General features: G+C 48.7%; 1 protein-coding gene across 5 annotated transcripts in view; it reads left to right on the top strand.

The window, feature by feature from the left end:
* Nucleotides 1-14,419, top strand: part of AGBL2 (AGBL carboxypeptidase 2) — a 1,238,365-nt gene extending 1,223,946 nt beyond the window's left edge. For 2 of the 5 annotated variants that reach the window (XM_085646520.1, XM_085646521.1), the window contains exon 22: nt 10,121-14,419. In XM_085646520.1, the coding sequence (XP_085502646.1) occupies nt 10,121-10,883 (763 nt within the window). In that variant the 3' untranslated portion in view covers nt 10,884-14,419. The remainder of the gene's footprint in view (nt 1-10,120) is intronic. The other 3 variants (XR_014979321.1, XR_014979320.1, XR_014979319.1) reach the window with 3 other exon arrangements.
* Nucleotides 14,420-16,063: the final 1,644 nt, after the last annotated feature.

Here is a 16,063-nt window from a genome sequence, read left to right as displayed (position 1 = left end):
AAGAAACTGGGTTATTGGTGGGGGGTGAAATCCTACTCAAGCAGAAACCACAATCCTTGTCATTATAAAGTCTTAAGCAACCCCAAATTAACCTGTGCTCAACTTGGCACAGAGCAGTCAGGCTTATCTTAGAGGCAATATGTAAAGTACTTCTGCAGCACTTCAAACGGTAATAAAGTGAAAACAACATACAAGACAAATCCCACAGCATCTTAGAAACATAGAGTAAAATGTAATAAGGAAATCAAGACCAAAACAACAAATATCCAACCAGTAGAGCTGGAGATACGCTATTTTAAAGATTTAAGTGAAAATAGAGGCAAAAAGCACAAAGTGGCAACTCTGGTTATCTGATTGCACAGGTCTGGGACAAAATTACAAGTTTCAGCCACTTCGCAATAGAGCATGGACCGGATAGAGGGACCAAGTTAGGGCAGCTGAACAAAGTACCTTAAATCCCAGAGCAATGCAAAGTCCTGTGTCAAGGATGCAGCGCGCAGCAGAAGCGGTGTGATGCTGTGCATCGGAGGTGCGGCGCACAGTGTGGGTTCTAATGGGCGGTTCCAATGGGCTGCAGGGCTGCAATGCATGGTCCTTCCAGGAGATGCGCAGAGCAGTAGCAGTCCTGGGGAGCTGCAGTGACGATGTGATGTCCTTTGTGGAGATGGAGATGAGTTGCGTAGCGGTAGTTTCCGAGAGGCTGCCGCCTGCGATGCGAGGTCCTGTATCCAGTAGCGGTGGCTCCGGTGAGCTGCAGGGCTACGATGTGAAATCTTGCATCGAGTATGCCTTGTGCAGCATTTTCAAAGCAGAGTCTTGCAAGGCGATGTGTTGCACAGCGGGACTGATGCAGAGTTTTGTGATGTGTTGCATTGTGTTGGTTCTGCTGGGACCACAGCTGGGCAGACAGAGCACCTTCAGGCCCACCTTTCAAGAGTCCAGTACTGGGATGGCACAACTTGGGTGGCAAGCCTAACGACAGGCAGTGTCCAGGTGGTGGGTTCAAGGTGGTGTAAGCCAGTTCTGTCACCTAGGCTGTGATCAGGAGGCCAGCCAGCTAGCCATTGGAATCACTCTGGTTGTCCTGGGATTAAGATGCAGGTCCATTCCTTCTCACTCAGGCGGAAGGGCAGCAGGGAAGCAACCTTCTCCTGAGCCTTCCATAGGTCCAGATGTGTACTGAAGAGTTGGGTCTGAGGGTTCATTATTTGCACCTAGCACCCACATTGAAGTAGGAAAAGGTTCTGGAGGTTTCCACCCCCAGAGGTGCTTGGAATTTCCTGCCTCCCTGCCCTGCACAGTTTGTCTGGGGGCACAAATGACTACTGTCAAATCCCCTGTGAGAGTGCTCCGGCAGAGCCCTTCTAATGTGAAAGTGTGGCAGGTGACAGCTCCTCCCCCTCATCAACTCAGAGATGGCCTATCCTGGATCACTTATTCCCCCTTTGTCTCACTGTCTGGGAGCATTGCACAAAGGCCAACTGCCAGCTACCCCAGGTCATGTGCACAGGTTACAAGCTGCAGGCACCAAATGGTTAGGACAAGAAAAGTGCAACTTTCTAAAAGCAAGCAAAAAAGTGATGGATGGAATACTTGAATTAATCTCATCCACTGGTAATAATTTGGGCCGCATCCCAATCCATTGTTATTTTGCACCCCATGCCACTTCAGTTTGGACCCAGCCATATGCAAATCTGTCTTGATCCTGTTCCAATTGGATCAGTCCAGTCCAAACTGCCAGGCCAGGTCCTCCCTGAACCAGAACACAAGCAACCCAGGAAAGGTGGGGTCCAGTGCTCACTGTGTTACTGGAAACAGGCTGTACCCGGCTGACGAGCCCATAACTAGGGCGAAACCGGTCCCAGGATGCTTGTTTAAGGTCCAGAGAGGACCTGGCGTGTGTGTTTCATGTACCACACTAAGTGGCACGGGCATGCCCAGACGTGGGTACCGTGCTCACTGTGTCACTGGAACCAGGCTGTACCCATCTGATGAGCCCATGACTAGAGCGAAACCAGTCCTGGGTTGCTTGCTAACCCCACCACCAACTGAAAAAGACAGAACTCAGATCATGACATATGTACATTTTAGGTTCTATAAGTACCACGACCCTCTTATTCAGAATTGTGGGGATGAGCCTCATAGCCTTAGGTATGTTCTTCCAAGTCCTAGGCAGCTACATCGTCCAGGCTTGCATCTTGGTGTTACATTTGTTAATTTTGAGTCTGGTGTTGACATGACTCCTTCTGTCGCACTCATTCGCAGAGGCAGTTCGATTGTTGGTCTGGTCAGGTAGACTGGAGTGAGGATTGTGGCTGTCTTGTAGGTGTTGCAGCAGAGATTGAAGATGATGCTGGTCTGGAGAAGCAACTCTTCAGGCCAAGTTGGGAGTCAAGCCGTGGTGTTTACGTTCTTTCAGTGGGACCATTGTGGAATAAGGAATGTTATTGTGTACTGCACTGCCCTCGACCAGGTTGTGTAGGTCGACAGCTTCGGAAGTAGATTTGAAGGAGGTTTCTGGGAGACAGAGTTCTATTTTCTATAGCACAGTGTCTTGTTTTTTTACTGGTGTGGGCTTTGAGGGTTACTGTCAGTTTAAAAAGAAATTCTTGCCTATGAGAGCGATAATGACTTTTGCAATGTGTTTTAGCCATGTTGCAACCAGTATGGCTGCTGTTTAGCATGGTTTAATGTTAGTGGCGTGGAGCCGATGGGGTAGATTAGAGTGGGGTAGAGTGGATAGGGGTAGATTGTGATAGAGCAGAGTAGAGTAGAGTATATTGGTGTAGAGTGGAGTGCTGGTAGAGTGGGATAGAACGAAGTGGTGCGGATTGGGTTAGATTGGAGTGAGGTAAATTGAATTGGAGTAGATTGAATTGAGGTGGACTGGGATACATTTGGGGTGGAGTGGATTCTCACTCAGGCGGGAGGGCAGCAGGCCAGCAACTTTCTCCTGAACCTTCCATAGGTCCAGATGTGGATTGGGGTAGATTAGAGTGGGGTAGATTGGAGTGGGGTAGGAAGAAATAGGGTAGATTGGGTAGAGTGGAGTGAGATATATTGGGGTAGATTGGAGTGGAGTGGGGTAGATTGGAGTGGTGTGAGGTAGACTGAAGTGGGGTCGGTTAGATTGGAGTGGAGTGGGGTAGATTGGAGTGGGGAAGGTTGGGTTGATTACAGAAGGATCAAATGGAATGGGGCAGGGATAGATTTGAGTAGTGTCGAGTGGATTGGGGTAGATTTTAGTGGAGTGGGGGTATATTGGGTGTTGGGGTAGATTGGAGTTGTGTGGAATAGATTGGATGGGGGTAGAGTGCAGTAGGTTGGGGTAGATTGGGGTAGAGTTGACTGGAGTGGAATGGAGTAGATTGGAGCAGAGTAGATTGGGGTAGATTGAAGTGGGGTAGATTGGGGCGAATTGGAGTAGATTGGAGTGCCTTGTGGTTGAGTGGAGTTGGATATCTTGGAGTCGAATCGAGATTAGAGTGGATTGAGATATATTGGGGAAGAACGGAGTGGGGTAGGATTGAATAGGGATGATTGGAGCGGGGTAGTTGGGAGTGGGTAGATTGGAGTGGGGTGCGGTGGATTGTGTGGGGTAGATTGCAGTGGGGCTGGGTGAAGTGAGGTGGATTGGGGTAGAGTGGGGGTAGGTTGGAGTAGATGGGTTAGATTGGAGTTGGGTAGATTTAGGAGGGGCAGATTGGGGTTGGATAGATTCGAGTAGAGTAGATTGGGGTGGAGTGGGGTTATGGGGTGGGTTGAGTAGATTGGAGTGGGGTGGATTTGGGTGGAGTAAGTTAGATTGTAATTGAATTAGGTAGATTTGAGTGAAGTGTGGTAGATTGGAGTAAAGCTGACTGGGGTAGATTTGAGTGGAGTGGGGTAGAGTGGAAAGATTGGAGTGGGGTAGATTGGGGTAGATTGTGGTAGATTGTAGTGGGTAGATTGTAGTGCAGTGGGGTAGATTGGAGTGGAGTGGGTAGGTTAGAGTTGAGAGGAGTTGGATAGATTACAGTGGAGCTTGGAGAAGAGTGGTGTAAATTGGACTGGGGTAGATTGTAGTGGAGTAGACTGGAGTCAGTAGATTTAGAGGTGGGTAGATTGGAGTGGAGTGGGTTGGATGCCGGTACATTGGAGTGGGGTGAATTGAGGTAGATTGGAGTGGAGTGTGGTAGACTGTGGCAGATTGGATCAGAATGGGGTAGATTTTAGTGTTTTGCCATAGATAGAAGTGGAGTGGGGTAGATTGGAGTGGGGTGGGGTTGGGTTGTTTGATTTAGACTGAGTGGAGTGGGGTAGATTAGAGTGGAGTGTAGTGGGGTAGACTGGAGTGGAGTGCGGTAGATTGAGTGGTGTGGGGTAGTTTGGGGTGGAGTGGGATAGAGTGGGTTGGTAAATTGTGAGGGGGTAGATTGGAGAGGAGTACGGTAGATTGGGTTAGAGTGGGGTAGATTTAAGTCGGGTAGATTGGAGCGATGTGTGGTAGATTGGGGTGGGGTGGGGTGGAGTTGTGAAGGTAACGTGTGGTGGGGTAGATTGGAGTGGAGTGGGGTAGATTCGAGTGGAGTAGGAGTGGAGTAGACTAACAAAGTGGAATGGGGTGGGTAGATTGTGGTACATTGCTGTGAAGTGGGATAGATTGAAGTGGATTGGGGTAGGGTGGAGTGAGGTAAGTGTTGTGTAGTGGAGAGACATAGAGTGCATTGGGACATTGTGTCGTGGAGCGAGTGGCATGGATTGGAGTGGCGTGGCATGTCACAGAGTGTCTTAGAGTGGCATATTGTCCTGGAGCAAGTGGTGTGGATTGGAGTGGCACTCCTTACTACTAAGCGCCTGGGAACTCAGATGTCCTCTATCTCTCTTTTAGCATTGTATATATTTTACCTGTGACGCTTTTATACCTGCCTTTCTTTGTGACTGTGTCTTTGCACTCTCGGCGCCACTCCTTACTACTAAGCGCCTGGGAACTCAGATGTCCTCTATCTCTCTTTTAGCATTGTATATATTTTACCTGTGACGCTTTTATACCTGCCTTTCTTTGTGACTGTGTCTTTGCACTCTCGGTGTCCCTGCCCGATCCGCCGCGGCTGCATTGCCGTTTGAGCGGCGGGAGAAAACACCACATTCACCCAATACCCACTTCCGGCAGGACGCGGTCTAGTCGTCCGCCGGAAGGGAAGGTACTTAACCATACATGTGTCATACGCGCAGCGGACGAGCGCAGCGGGCGCGCCTAAGGCAAGCCCGTCTGCGCCCGTCCGCGGCCGACCGGGGCACGGGGCCATACCCCCTGGCAGTCTCCGGCAACCTCGCACATATACTAAGGAGGAGCTCACCAGTCACCGTACGGAGATCTTTAAGGAGTGTGAGCATGGCATTGATCTAAGTAAGCAAGATCAGGAACTGCCATGCAGGCATTGTGGATATATCCTGAGCAAACACGCCACAGGGAGCCTTTCTGGCTTTCCCAATTCGCCAGGTGACAGCAGGAAGATTAGTTGCGCCCTGCTCAACTGCAGGTCCCTAAAAAAACATAGGCTAGAGATTCATGATCTCCTGACTGATAACAGATGGGATATGCTGTTTCTAACAGAGACCTGGCTTGACGAGGACTCGGATCCTGAACTAATGGAGGCTCTTCCTCACGGTTATGAAATCTGTAGGCAGGACAGACCCTGCGGGAGAGGGGGGGGCATCGCAATAATTTACAGGGAGAGTATCAAATGCACCATAGAGCCCGCCAATATCGCAGACAGCGAAACAGGAGCCTTCTCCATCTTGATTGATACAAACACGGTTATCAAGGGTCTATTAGTGTATAGACCTCCTGGTGGCAGTAGGGCCTTTATTGACAGTTTTGTACATAATACCATCTCCTCAGCCATGCGCTTCAACAAATTTCTCCTGCTAGGTGACTTCAATCTACATTTTGAAGATGTCAATAATACAGCAGCACAAGAAATGCGACAAGAGCTGCATACTATGCAGCTCGAACTGTGCTCTACCCTCCCCACTCATCGTCTAGGGCATCAGCTGGATCCCATTTTCAGCAATTGGGATAATATTAAGCAGGAATCCCCCTTACCATTGATATGGACTGATCACTTTCTGGTCCCATTTTGGTTCCATGTGAGGGCTCATAATAATCAGAGCCAAACCACTGGCACCAGGAGAAGACAGAGGAAATGGGCTAAATTTTCTCATGACACGTTCAGGGACAGTTTTATCCAGGAAGGTCCCCCCACTGGGCTGGGCACCATTCTCAATGAGGCTTGCGTAACCTTAGATGCACACATTACGCTTGCACTGAATTCAGCAGCTCCCTGGTCTAATAAGGGCCCGGAGCGATTAACTAAATCAGCACCTTGGTTCAATGCGGAACTAAAAGAAGCCAAGGCTGCCTGCAAGCGGGTAGAGCGAGCCTGGAGAAGGGCCTACCTATCAGAAGTAGGGACGCGGTACAAAGTCAGCCTCAAGAACTACCATGCCTTGATCAGGAAAACCAAGGCAGCGTTCTATGCCGATCGCATCAACAGGGCTAACTGCTCTACCAAGGAGCTATTCACGATCTATAAAGAGATCTCGACACTAGCTTCCACGGATGAACAGGTGGGCGCCTCGGCACAAGCCTGTAACAAAATTGCTGAGTTCTTTCAAAAAAAGGTGTTGGACATTTATTCCACCTTTCCCTGTGACGCCAGAACAGGCTCCAATAGACTCCCCCCCCATGAGGAAGTCAGATGGGGGGAAGAGAAGGAAGGCTGCATCAGCCTGTTCCATGTTCCAGAGGAGGAACTTCTGATGACAGTAGCGAGAGGAATTAAATCAGGCTCCCCCAGGGATCCCGCACCGGCCAGAATATTGGCTAGTTCTATGAGCTTCTTAGCCCCCTATGTCAGCCACATACTCTCCCTATCCTTCGACTCAGGCAAGGTTCCGCCTGGGTGGAAACAGGCAGTCGTGCTGCCCCTCAAAAAGAAACCTCAAGTTAGTGCCACTCAGCTCAGCAACCTGCGCCCGATCTCCCTCCTACCCTTCTTTTCCAAACTGGCGGAAAAACTGGCCAACCAACAACTTACAGCACATAGAGGCGAACGGCCTCTTTCACACTAGCCAGTCAGGCTTTCGTGCTCACCACTCCACGGAGTCAGCCCTACTCTTTTCTACTGAGGCGCTGAGGAAACATGTGGATGAAGGGCAAGTAGCAGCACTGATACTCCTCGATCTCAGTGCCGCCTTCGACACTGTGGCACACCACACCTTGCTACAGTGTCTGAAGAGAGGGGGAGTGACTGGAAAAGCGTGGCTATGGCTGGAATCTTTCCTGACTGACCGTAGCTTCTATGTGGAGCAAGGGGGCAACAGATCAGATGTTTTTGATCTTAGGCAGGGAGTCCCTCAAGGATCTAGCCTCCGCCCCACCCTATTCAACTTATACGTTACACCTGTGGCGCTCATCGCTGAGCAGTATGGGGTTGAGGTAGTAACGTATGCCGATGATACTCAGCTGGTCGTTGCTTTGACCCAGCCAGCCGAGCAGGCTGCTAGAAAGTTCACATCCTGTCTCCAAGATCTTTCAGGCTGGATGGCCAGTAATTGCCTCCGCCTGAACGGAGACAAGACAGAGGTACTTATCGTCGGCAGATCCCCCTCAGTTTGGACCTCGGCCTGGTGGCCACAGGCCCTGGGAGCACTGCCGATTCCAAGGGATCAGGTGAAGAACTTAGGCTTCTGGATCGACTCAAACCGGACTTTTGACTACCACTCCCGGTGTGTCTCTGGCACCTGCTTTGCTATCCTTCGCAAGCTAAGAAAGATGCTTGACTTGCTCCCGGAATCCGCTAGGAAAACCTTAGTACATGCCCTAGTCACCTCTAGGCTGGACTATGGGAATGTCCTTTATCTGGGAGCAAATGCAAGTTGCCATCGTAGACTCCAGACTATCCAAAACGCCGCTGCTCGCCTGGTGCTCCGGCTACCAAGAAGAGCTCCCTCAAAAAAAGCCTTGGAGAAATTACACTGGCTCCCTATCAAGAAACGTATTGATTTCAAGGCTCTATGCATGGCCCACAGGATAGTCCAGGGGAAGTGCCCGGGCTTCCTGCGCAACTTGCTCTCTCCCTACATTCCTGCTCGACAGTTGCGATCCCTCGGAGCTGGACTCCTCTCGGCCCCTAGAATTAAGAAGGCTAGGATGGGAGGGAGATCCTTCCGCTCCTTAACTGCCCGTAGATGGAATACCCTCCCCCCCCCCGTCTACGGATAGAATCATCAGAACTGACTTTTCGAAAAGAGTTGAAGACGCTTCTATTCCCTAAAGGCTAACCCCTCTGATTTACTTGGTCTCGTTGAGTAGGTGCTGTTGCAATCCTTGATAGCGCAGGGACACACTGGTAAGTGTTTAACCAGGCGCTCTACAAACTCAGAAATAATAATAATAGAGTGCAGTGGGGTGGAGTGTGGAATATACATGGTGTGGTGTAAAGTAGAAGGACATAGAATGGAGTAGAGTAGCATAGTGTGTAGTATGCATGGTGTGGTAGCACACTGCCATTACAAACAGCACATTTTCTATTGAAATGACCATCACATTGCACCGAAATAGCTTTTTACTGCAGTCAAACGTTAATGTGTGCATATGTCATCACTTAGTGTTTTAATGTATTCTTATCATATTCAAATATTTGTTTCCACCACAGTTCAGAATTACAAAACATGTGTTTTCATTTGTACAAATTCTGATATATTCTGAAACATCAGCTCTGGTATTTTTTTTTGTTGTGTGCTAGGAAAGTAACAATATACTAAATCCTCTCCTCTTACATTGATACTCATCAGGATTGGCGCATAAATTCTCTCACTTTGAAGTCAGAGAAAGAAATATAAACATCTAAGCTGCCTGGGAGAAAGACCCTAACATTTGACCTCTGTCTATGTCTGCACGGTAAATGTGACAAGATAAGAGCAAGATTTAAAATCCTCTTTACAGAAAGCGAGTTTGTGGAAGAATACAGTAAACAAGGTTTGGGCAATGGGAGGACAAACTCAACCTGGACAGCCTAAAGCAAATAAAGCCAGCAAATAGAAAGCAAGAAAATGTGATTTACAAACCACAAAGCCAATGGTGAGCAACAGGAAGAATGCATTCCTAGGTCAGCTTGCTGAATGTCCCCAAGATGTCTTTAGCAAACCAGACAGCTGTGCCGTCTGGTAGGCTTTGCCCTAAAAAGGGGACTTTGGAAGGAGCCATTGGTAAACTTTAATAGCAGAAATGTGTATTGTATTGGAAAAGAATCAAAGGCTCAATCAAGTTGTATTCCGTAGATGTGTTAGAACCACCTCCTCCTGGCATGTGTTGTAATGTGCTGCGGTAACCCACAGATGGGCGAGACTATTCACTTGTTTATGACTTCAGGGAAGATTCCCACAATTTAGAACTTGGATTACATCATTTTTCTCTGATTAGTATATAAAACAATCTCCAGCAGATTGTTTGTGTCAGTAGAGCTTGACATTGGGGATGCTAAAACCACTCTAGACTATGTATAAACAACTGTCCTTCTCTTGGTTAAATTCAGCCCTGCTGCCAAAACTCACCTTCTCGTCCGCAGTGTTGTGTGTCTAGAAATGATGATTGTGTAGGCTATGGAATGCGACCAGTGAAGGTCTGTGGTGATGTTACCCAGTGCCACTACAGACACCAAGCCGCACCTACTGACGAGGTGGAACTGAGGGTAGGAGCATCGCTCTGAGCCACAGTTGGGTTGGATCATTTGTTTCATATTTCATTGCATACATGTTCTGTTGTACAGTACTCATGCCACAGGATGACGAACTGAGAGACAAAGGGGGGAGAAGAGAGGTGCCGGGGTAAAGTAGGCTGTGGCCATGTGTAGAGCAGAAGCGGTGCGTTTCCAAAGCTCTTATGAACATCATCAACCATCCCAGTCATAGGTCGATGAATGAAGGGGGTTCCAGAGAGAGGCAAGGGACAGAAGTGCCCTCCCCTCTCTCTGAGACTCCCTTCATCATCATGTCCATTGAACAGACATCCTGACTTTTTACCACGTAGCAGACTGACATTTATAATAAAACTCACATTCTTGTGTCCTTGCAGATCCAACCCCTTGAATGCTGAAGATCCATTCCTGAGCGCGCCAGTGGACAGCAGCATATCGCTTGTGCCACAGTCAACCCTCAGTAGAGAGAGCACAGACCAGAGAGAGAGAACGAAAAACCTTGGGAGATGGAAGTCAGACATCTCAGAGGCACGAAAGAGGGTTTCTGGTCGGGCTTACCAGCTGCCTCGCTCCACTGGTAGGCAGCAAAGTGACTCAGAAGACACGATTAAGAGTACTACAGCGAAGGACACCACCCCCATCTCTAAGGTTCCACAAAACCACAGCAGCATTGCGAGTGCCAACATCATCAAAAGTGCACTGATGGAGGCCAACGGCAAGGCAAGTGCCAACATCATCAAAAGTGCACTGAGGGACGCGAGCAGCATTGCGAGTGCCGACATCATCAAGAGTGCACTGAGGGACGCGAGCAGCATCGCGAGTGCCGACATCATCAAGAGTTCCCTTAAAGATTCTGGCAGCATCACACGTCCAATGGACTTCAGCAGCAAGAAGCTTGCATTAAACGACTCAAACAGCATTAACAACACTCCAAAGAACGCCAACAGCACCGAGTGTGCACCAAAGGATGCTGCAGGCTTCAGTGCCCAGAAATCAGGACTAGCAGCTTCTGGTATGGACCTCTCTGACAAGCGGCGGGCACAGACAGGTATCATACCCTCTCTGCTGGAGACCCTCAAGCATCAGCTGTCAACCCTAGGAGAGGACAGTGGTTCAGAGGAGCAAGAAGACCATCCCTGACATGAGCACAGACTTCTTCTCGCTTTTTTCAGTCATGTGACTGCAATCAATATGGCCCGGCACATGGAGTTCTAGTCGCACATGCACAGAACATGCGATCCCAGGTACCCTCACTCAGGTACATGGACGCTCACCCATCAGCTCGTGGAATCCCAGACACTCACCACTCAGTACTAGCACTCACAGACACACCATACCACATGCAATCACAGCAACTCATTCAATCCTGTTTGCCCTTCACAGGACTTATCTCATTAGGTGAAGTCTGGAGCATTATACAGACCACTTGAAGGACCCCTTCTCTGCTGTGGTCTGGAGTCCCTTCAGTTTGAAATCCAGAGCCTGTTCTGATGCTGTGTGAATGAGCGTGACTCAAGCAGTAAGTACTTTAATCTGTAAACTGGCCATGGGCACGCTGATTAGAGATATTTACACACTGTTCGTGTTGATAAACCCAGCCCCCGTCTAAGTGTGGGCATTGTGCGGGTGTGAGGTGCATGGAGGCCGATGCATGGTTGGGTAGACATAATTTAAAAGAAGCCTTAGTATGGTTGCGTCTTTCTCCCACAGTTAGGTCATAAAGTGGTCTCAAGATCCAACTTTCAACGTCAGAATATATTAGATTGTCTTTGTTGTTAAGTGAATAAGAAAACAAGGCACCAAGTGTAGGCCAACTGGAAATGGAGCAAGGTCATCAGTGGTACACCACTGCTCTTAGAGGGTGATCCCCTTCTGTAATAATTGTACAAGATGGGGAACAGTCTCATGGAGGCAGGAGTAAGACCTCCTGGAGTACACCACTGCTCTTAGAAGGTGATCCCCTCTCTTGAACAGCTGTACCAGATGGGGAACAGTGTCACGGAGGCAGGAGTTAGACCTCCTGGAGTACACCACTGCTCTTAGAAGGGGATCCCCTCTCTTGAATAGCTGTACAGATGAAGAACAGTCTCACAGAGGCAGGAGTTAGACTTCCAGGACTACACCACTTCTCTCAGAAGGGGATCCCCTCTCTTGACTAGCTATACAGATGGGGAACAGTCTCAAGGAGGCAGGAGTAAGACCTCCTGGAGTACACCACTGCTCTTAGAAGGGGATCCCCTCTCTTGAATAGCTGTACAGGTGGAGAACAGCCTCACGGAGGCAGGAATTAGACCTCCAGGAGTACACCACTGCTCTCAGAAGGTGATCCCCGCACTTGACCAGCTGTACAGATGGAGAACAGTCTCACAGAGGCAGAAGAGCTAGGCCCCCAGGAGTACACCACTGCTCTTAGAAGGGGAGCCCCTCTCTTAAAAGCTGTACAGATGGGGAACAGTCTCACGGATGCAGGAGTAAGACCTCCTGGAGTACACCACTGCTCTTAGAAGGGGATCCCCTCTCTTGAATAGCTGTACAGATGAAGAACAGTCTCACAGAGGCCGGAGTTAGACCTCCAGGAGTACACCACTTCTCTCAGAAGGGGATCCCCTCTCTTGACTGGCTATACAGATGGGGAACAGTCTCATGGAGGCAGGAGTAAAACCTCCTGGAGTACACCACTGCTCTTAGAAGGGGATCCCCTCTCTTGACTAGCTATACAGATGGGGAACAGTCTCATGGAGGCAGGAGTAAGACCTCCTGGAGTACACCACTGCTCTTAGAAGGGGAGCCCCTCTCTTGAAAGCTGTACAGATGGGGAACAGTCTCACGGATGCAGGAGTTAGACCTCCAGGAGTACACCACTTCTCTCAGAAGGGGATCCCCTCTCTTGACTGGCTATACAGATGGGGAACAGTCTCATGGAGGCAGGAGTAAGACCTCCTGGAATACACCACTGCTCTTAGAAGGTGATCCCCTTCTGTAATAATTGTACAAGATGGGGAACAGTCTCATGGAGGCAGGAGTAAGACCTCCTGAAGTACACCACTCCTCTTAGAAGGTGATCCCCTCTTTTGAACAGCCGTACCAGATGGGGAACAGTGTCGCGGAGGCAGGAGTTAGACCTCCAGGAGTACACCACTGCTCTTAGAAGGGGATCCCCTCTCTTGAATAGCTGTACAGATGAAGAACAGTCTCACAGAGGCAGGAGTTAGACTTCCAGGAGTACACCACTTCTCTCAGAAGGGGATCCCCTCTCTTGACTGGCTATACAGATGGGGAACAGTCTCATGGAGGCAGGAGTAAGACCTCCTGGAGTACACCAGTGCTCTTAGAAGGGGATCCCCTCGCTTGAATAGCTGTACAGATGAAGAACAGTCTCACAGAGGCAGGAGTTAGACTTCCAGGAGTACACCACTTCTCTCAGAAGGGGATCCCCTCTCTTGACTGGCTATACAGATGGGGAACAGTCTCATGGAGGCAGGAGTAAGACCTCCTGGAGTACACCAGTGCTCTTAGAAGGGGATCCCCTCGCTTGAATAGCTGTACAGATGAAGAACAGTCTCACAGAGGCAGGAGTTAGACTTCCAGGAGTACACCACTTCTCTCAGAAGGGGATCCCCTCTCTTGACTGGCTATACAGATGGGGAACAGTCTCATGGAGGCAGGAGTAAGACCTCCTGGAGTACACCAGTGCTCTTAGAAGGGGATCCCCTCGCTTGAATAGCTGTACAGATGAAGAACAGTCTCACAGAGGCAGGAGTTAGACTTCCAGGAGTACACCACTTCTCTCAGAAGGGGATCCCCTCTCTTGACTAGCTATACAGATGGGGAACAGTCTCATGGAGGCAGGAGTAAGACCTCCTGGAGTACACCACTGCTCTTAGAAGGGGATCCCCTCTCTTGAATAGATGTACAGGTGGAGAACAGCCTCACGGAGGCAGGAGTTAGACCTCCAGGAGTACACCAGTGCTCTCAGAAGGTGATCCCCGCACTTGACTAGCTGTACAGATGGAGAACAGTCTCACAGAGGCAGGAGGAGCTAGGCCCCCAGGAGTACACCACAGCTCTTAGAAGGGAGCCCCTCTTGAAAGCTGTACAGATGGGGAACAATCTCACGGAGGCAGGAGTAAGACCTCCAGGAGTACACCACTGCTCTTAGAAAGTGATCCCCGTTTTTTACTAGCTGTACCAGATGAGGAACAGTCTCACAGAGGCGGCTGGGGTGGTGAGACCTCCAGGATTAACCTACAAACATAAATCAACGACAGACTAAAGAGACCGCAGCTCACTGAAAGTTCCAACAGATTATAGCCCCGTGCACTTCTTTTCCGGTACCCACCATTGCTTGGTTCCACTGTCCAGCAGAAATAGATTAAAATTACAAGGGGAAAGATACACCAGGAAAAATTGTAGTTGGTAAAAATCACGTATATGTTTCAAAATATATATTTATCCATTAAAAAAAAATTGTGTATACAGCGAATATCCAGCCAACGTGTTTCGTTCTAACAGGTTTATGAACTTCATCAGGGCTCATGTACATTTCATAACTTTAAACTCCGAACTCGGAGAATTCTTTCCTCTTTTGTCAAACCCTTACCAAGTATGTTTGATAAGTGTCTAATGCAAAAGATATCCTCATATTCACGTATAAATAAATCATTACCTGAGATTTATTTTGTAATTAATTGTTATTTTGTTTTCTAACTTACATTTGATTAAAAAGGAGGACACTTGACTCCCTGTGCTCTGCATGCTTTTCACGGCAGGCTTTACCCATATGCTTGATGTGCAAGCATTATGCAGTATCTGACCGGCACAAAGTCCATGTGTTGTGTTTAAGACATTTTCAGTCACTGAGGTCTTGTTTTTTTTTTGTGACAGGATTTATCTGAGGCCTCTGGAAAATGTCTCCATCCTAGGTCTGGTCTTTGTTGACTGATGGAATCTGCCACATTCAGATAAGATGTTTCTGGTACGGGAGCGGGTATCTCTTCTTTATAGTCACACTCTCTCAAGACTCGGTAGCCACGGCCGCCCGCTTCTCTGCCTGCTTGGAAGAGCGAGCAATATGGATGACCAATCATTGCCTCAAGTTAAATGGCAATAAGACAGAGGTACTGGTTGCAGGAAATGCCCCATCTATATGGTCATCAGCATGGTGGCCCAATGCATTAGGTCAGGTCCCCATGCCCAAAAATACAACAAAAAATCTTAAGATCTGGTTTGATTCAAATCTCACAAGGGAAACAGATGATGGCCGGAATGAAGAGCAAATCAAATATACACCCCCAGTCAATAGATCTGGGTTAAATCCATTGTTCTTTTGCTCACCGCGCCACACCAGTTAATTTAAATCTCTCCTTTTATCATCAGATCAGAGTTGTTGCTGGAAAGTGCTTCAGCATTCTTAAAATGCTAAGGAAACTGATTGATCTCCTGCCAGAAAGACCATTGTTCATGCTCTGGTGACAGCACGGTTGGACTATGGGAATGTCCTTTATTTAGGCACCAACAAAGGAAGCCTGACGAACCTCCATTGTATTCAGAACGCTGCAGCTCGTCTGGTTTTAAAGCTTCCCAAGGGATCGTCTGCCTCAAAAGCTATGGCCAATTCACATTGGCTTCCAGTGGAAAAGAGAGTTATTTTTAGGGCAATGTGTTACTGCCACAATATTTGAGGGAATAAGGGACCCAGCTACCTGAGAGCTCGCATTACACCTTACTTCTCTTCTCGTACTCTGCAATCATGTGGAACCCTGCAGGCAAGAGTCCCCAGAGTCTGCAGGGCTAGAATGGGCGCTCGCTCGTTCAGCTACCTAGCTGCAAAAACATGGAATTCTCTTCCGCTCTCCTTAAAGGCTTGCTCTACTGAACAAGCCTTACACAAAGATGTGAAAACATGGCTTTTCAGGTCCCTCTCTTAATCCGTCCACTCTTGCCAAGTTCCGCTCGCCTCCCGTTTGTCTTGTTTCAGTGCAGAGTCACTCTGTTGGCGTAACCAGGCGCTCTACAAATGACGATGATGATGAACTCCCATTACCTCGCCATTGGAGTCACGAGATTGCAGCATCAGTCCCTTCATGAAGGTGGTAGGGGGTCTGGGGGATACTGGGCCCAATACTGGAGCACTGATAATAAGGCCCTGAGTCCTTTCACGGAGGGTTCAGTTTATAGAAACAATGACAGTCAGTCCTTTCACAGAGGCTTCAGTTTCTAGAAGCAATGACAGTCAGTCCTTTCACAGAGGCTTCAGTTTCTAGAAGCAATGACAGTCAGTCCTTTCACAGAGGCTTCAGTTTCTAGAAGCAATGACAGTC

Source organism: Triturus cristatus, chromosome 3_1 (assembly GCF_964204655.1).
Source record: "Triturus cristatus chromosome 3_1, aTriCri1.1, whole genome shotgun sequence".
NCBI lineage: Eukaryota > Metazoa > Chordata > Amphibia > Caudata > Salamandridae > Triturus > Triturus cristatus.
The sequence above is the reverse complement of the archived record's forward strand: the minus strand, read 5'-3'. Positions and strand labels throughout refer to the sequence as shown.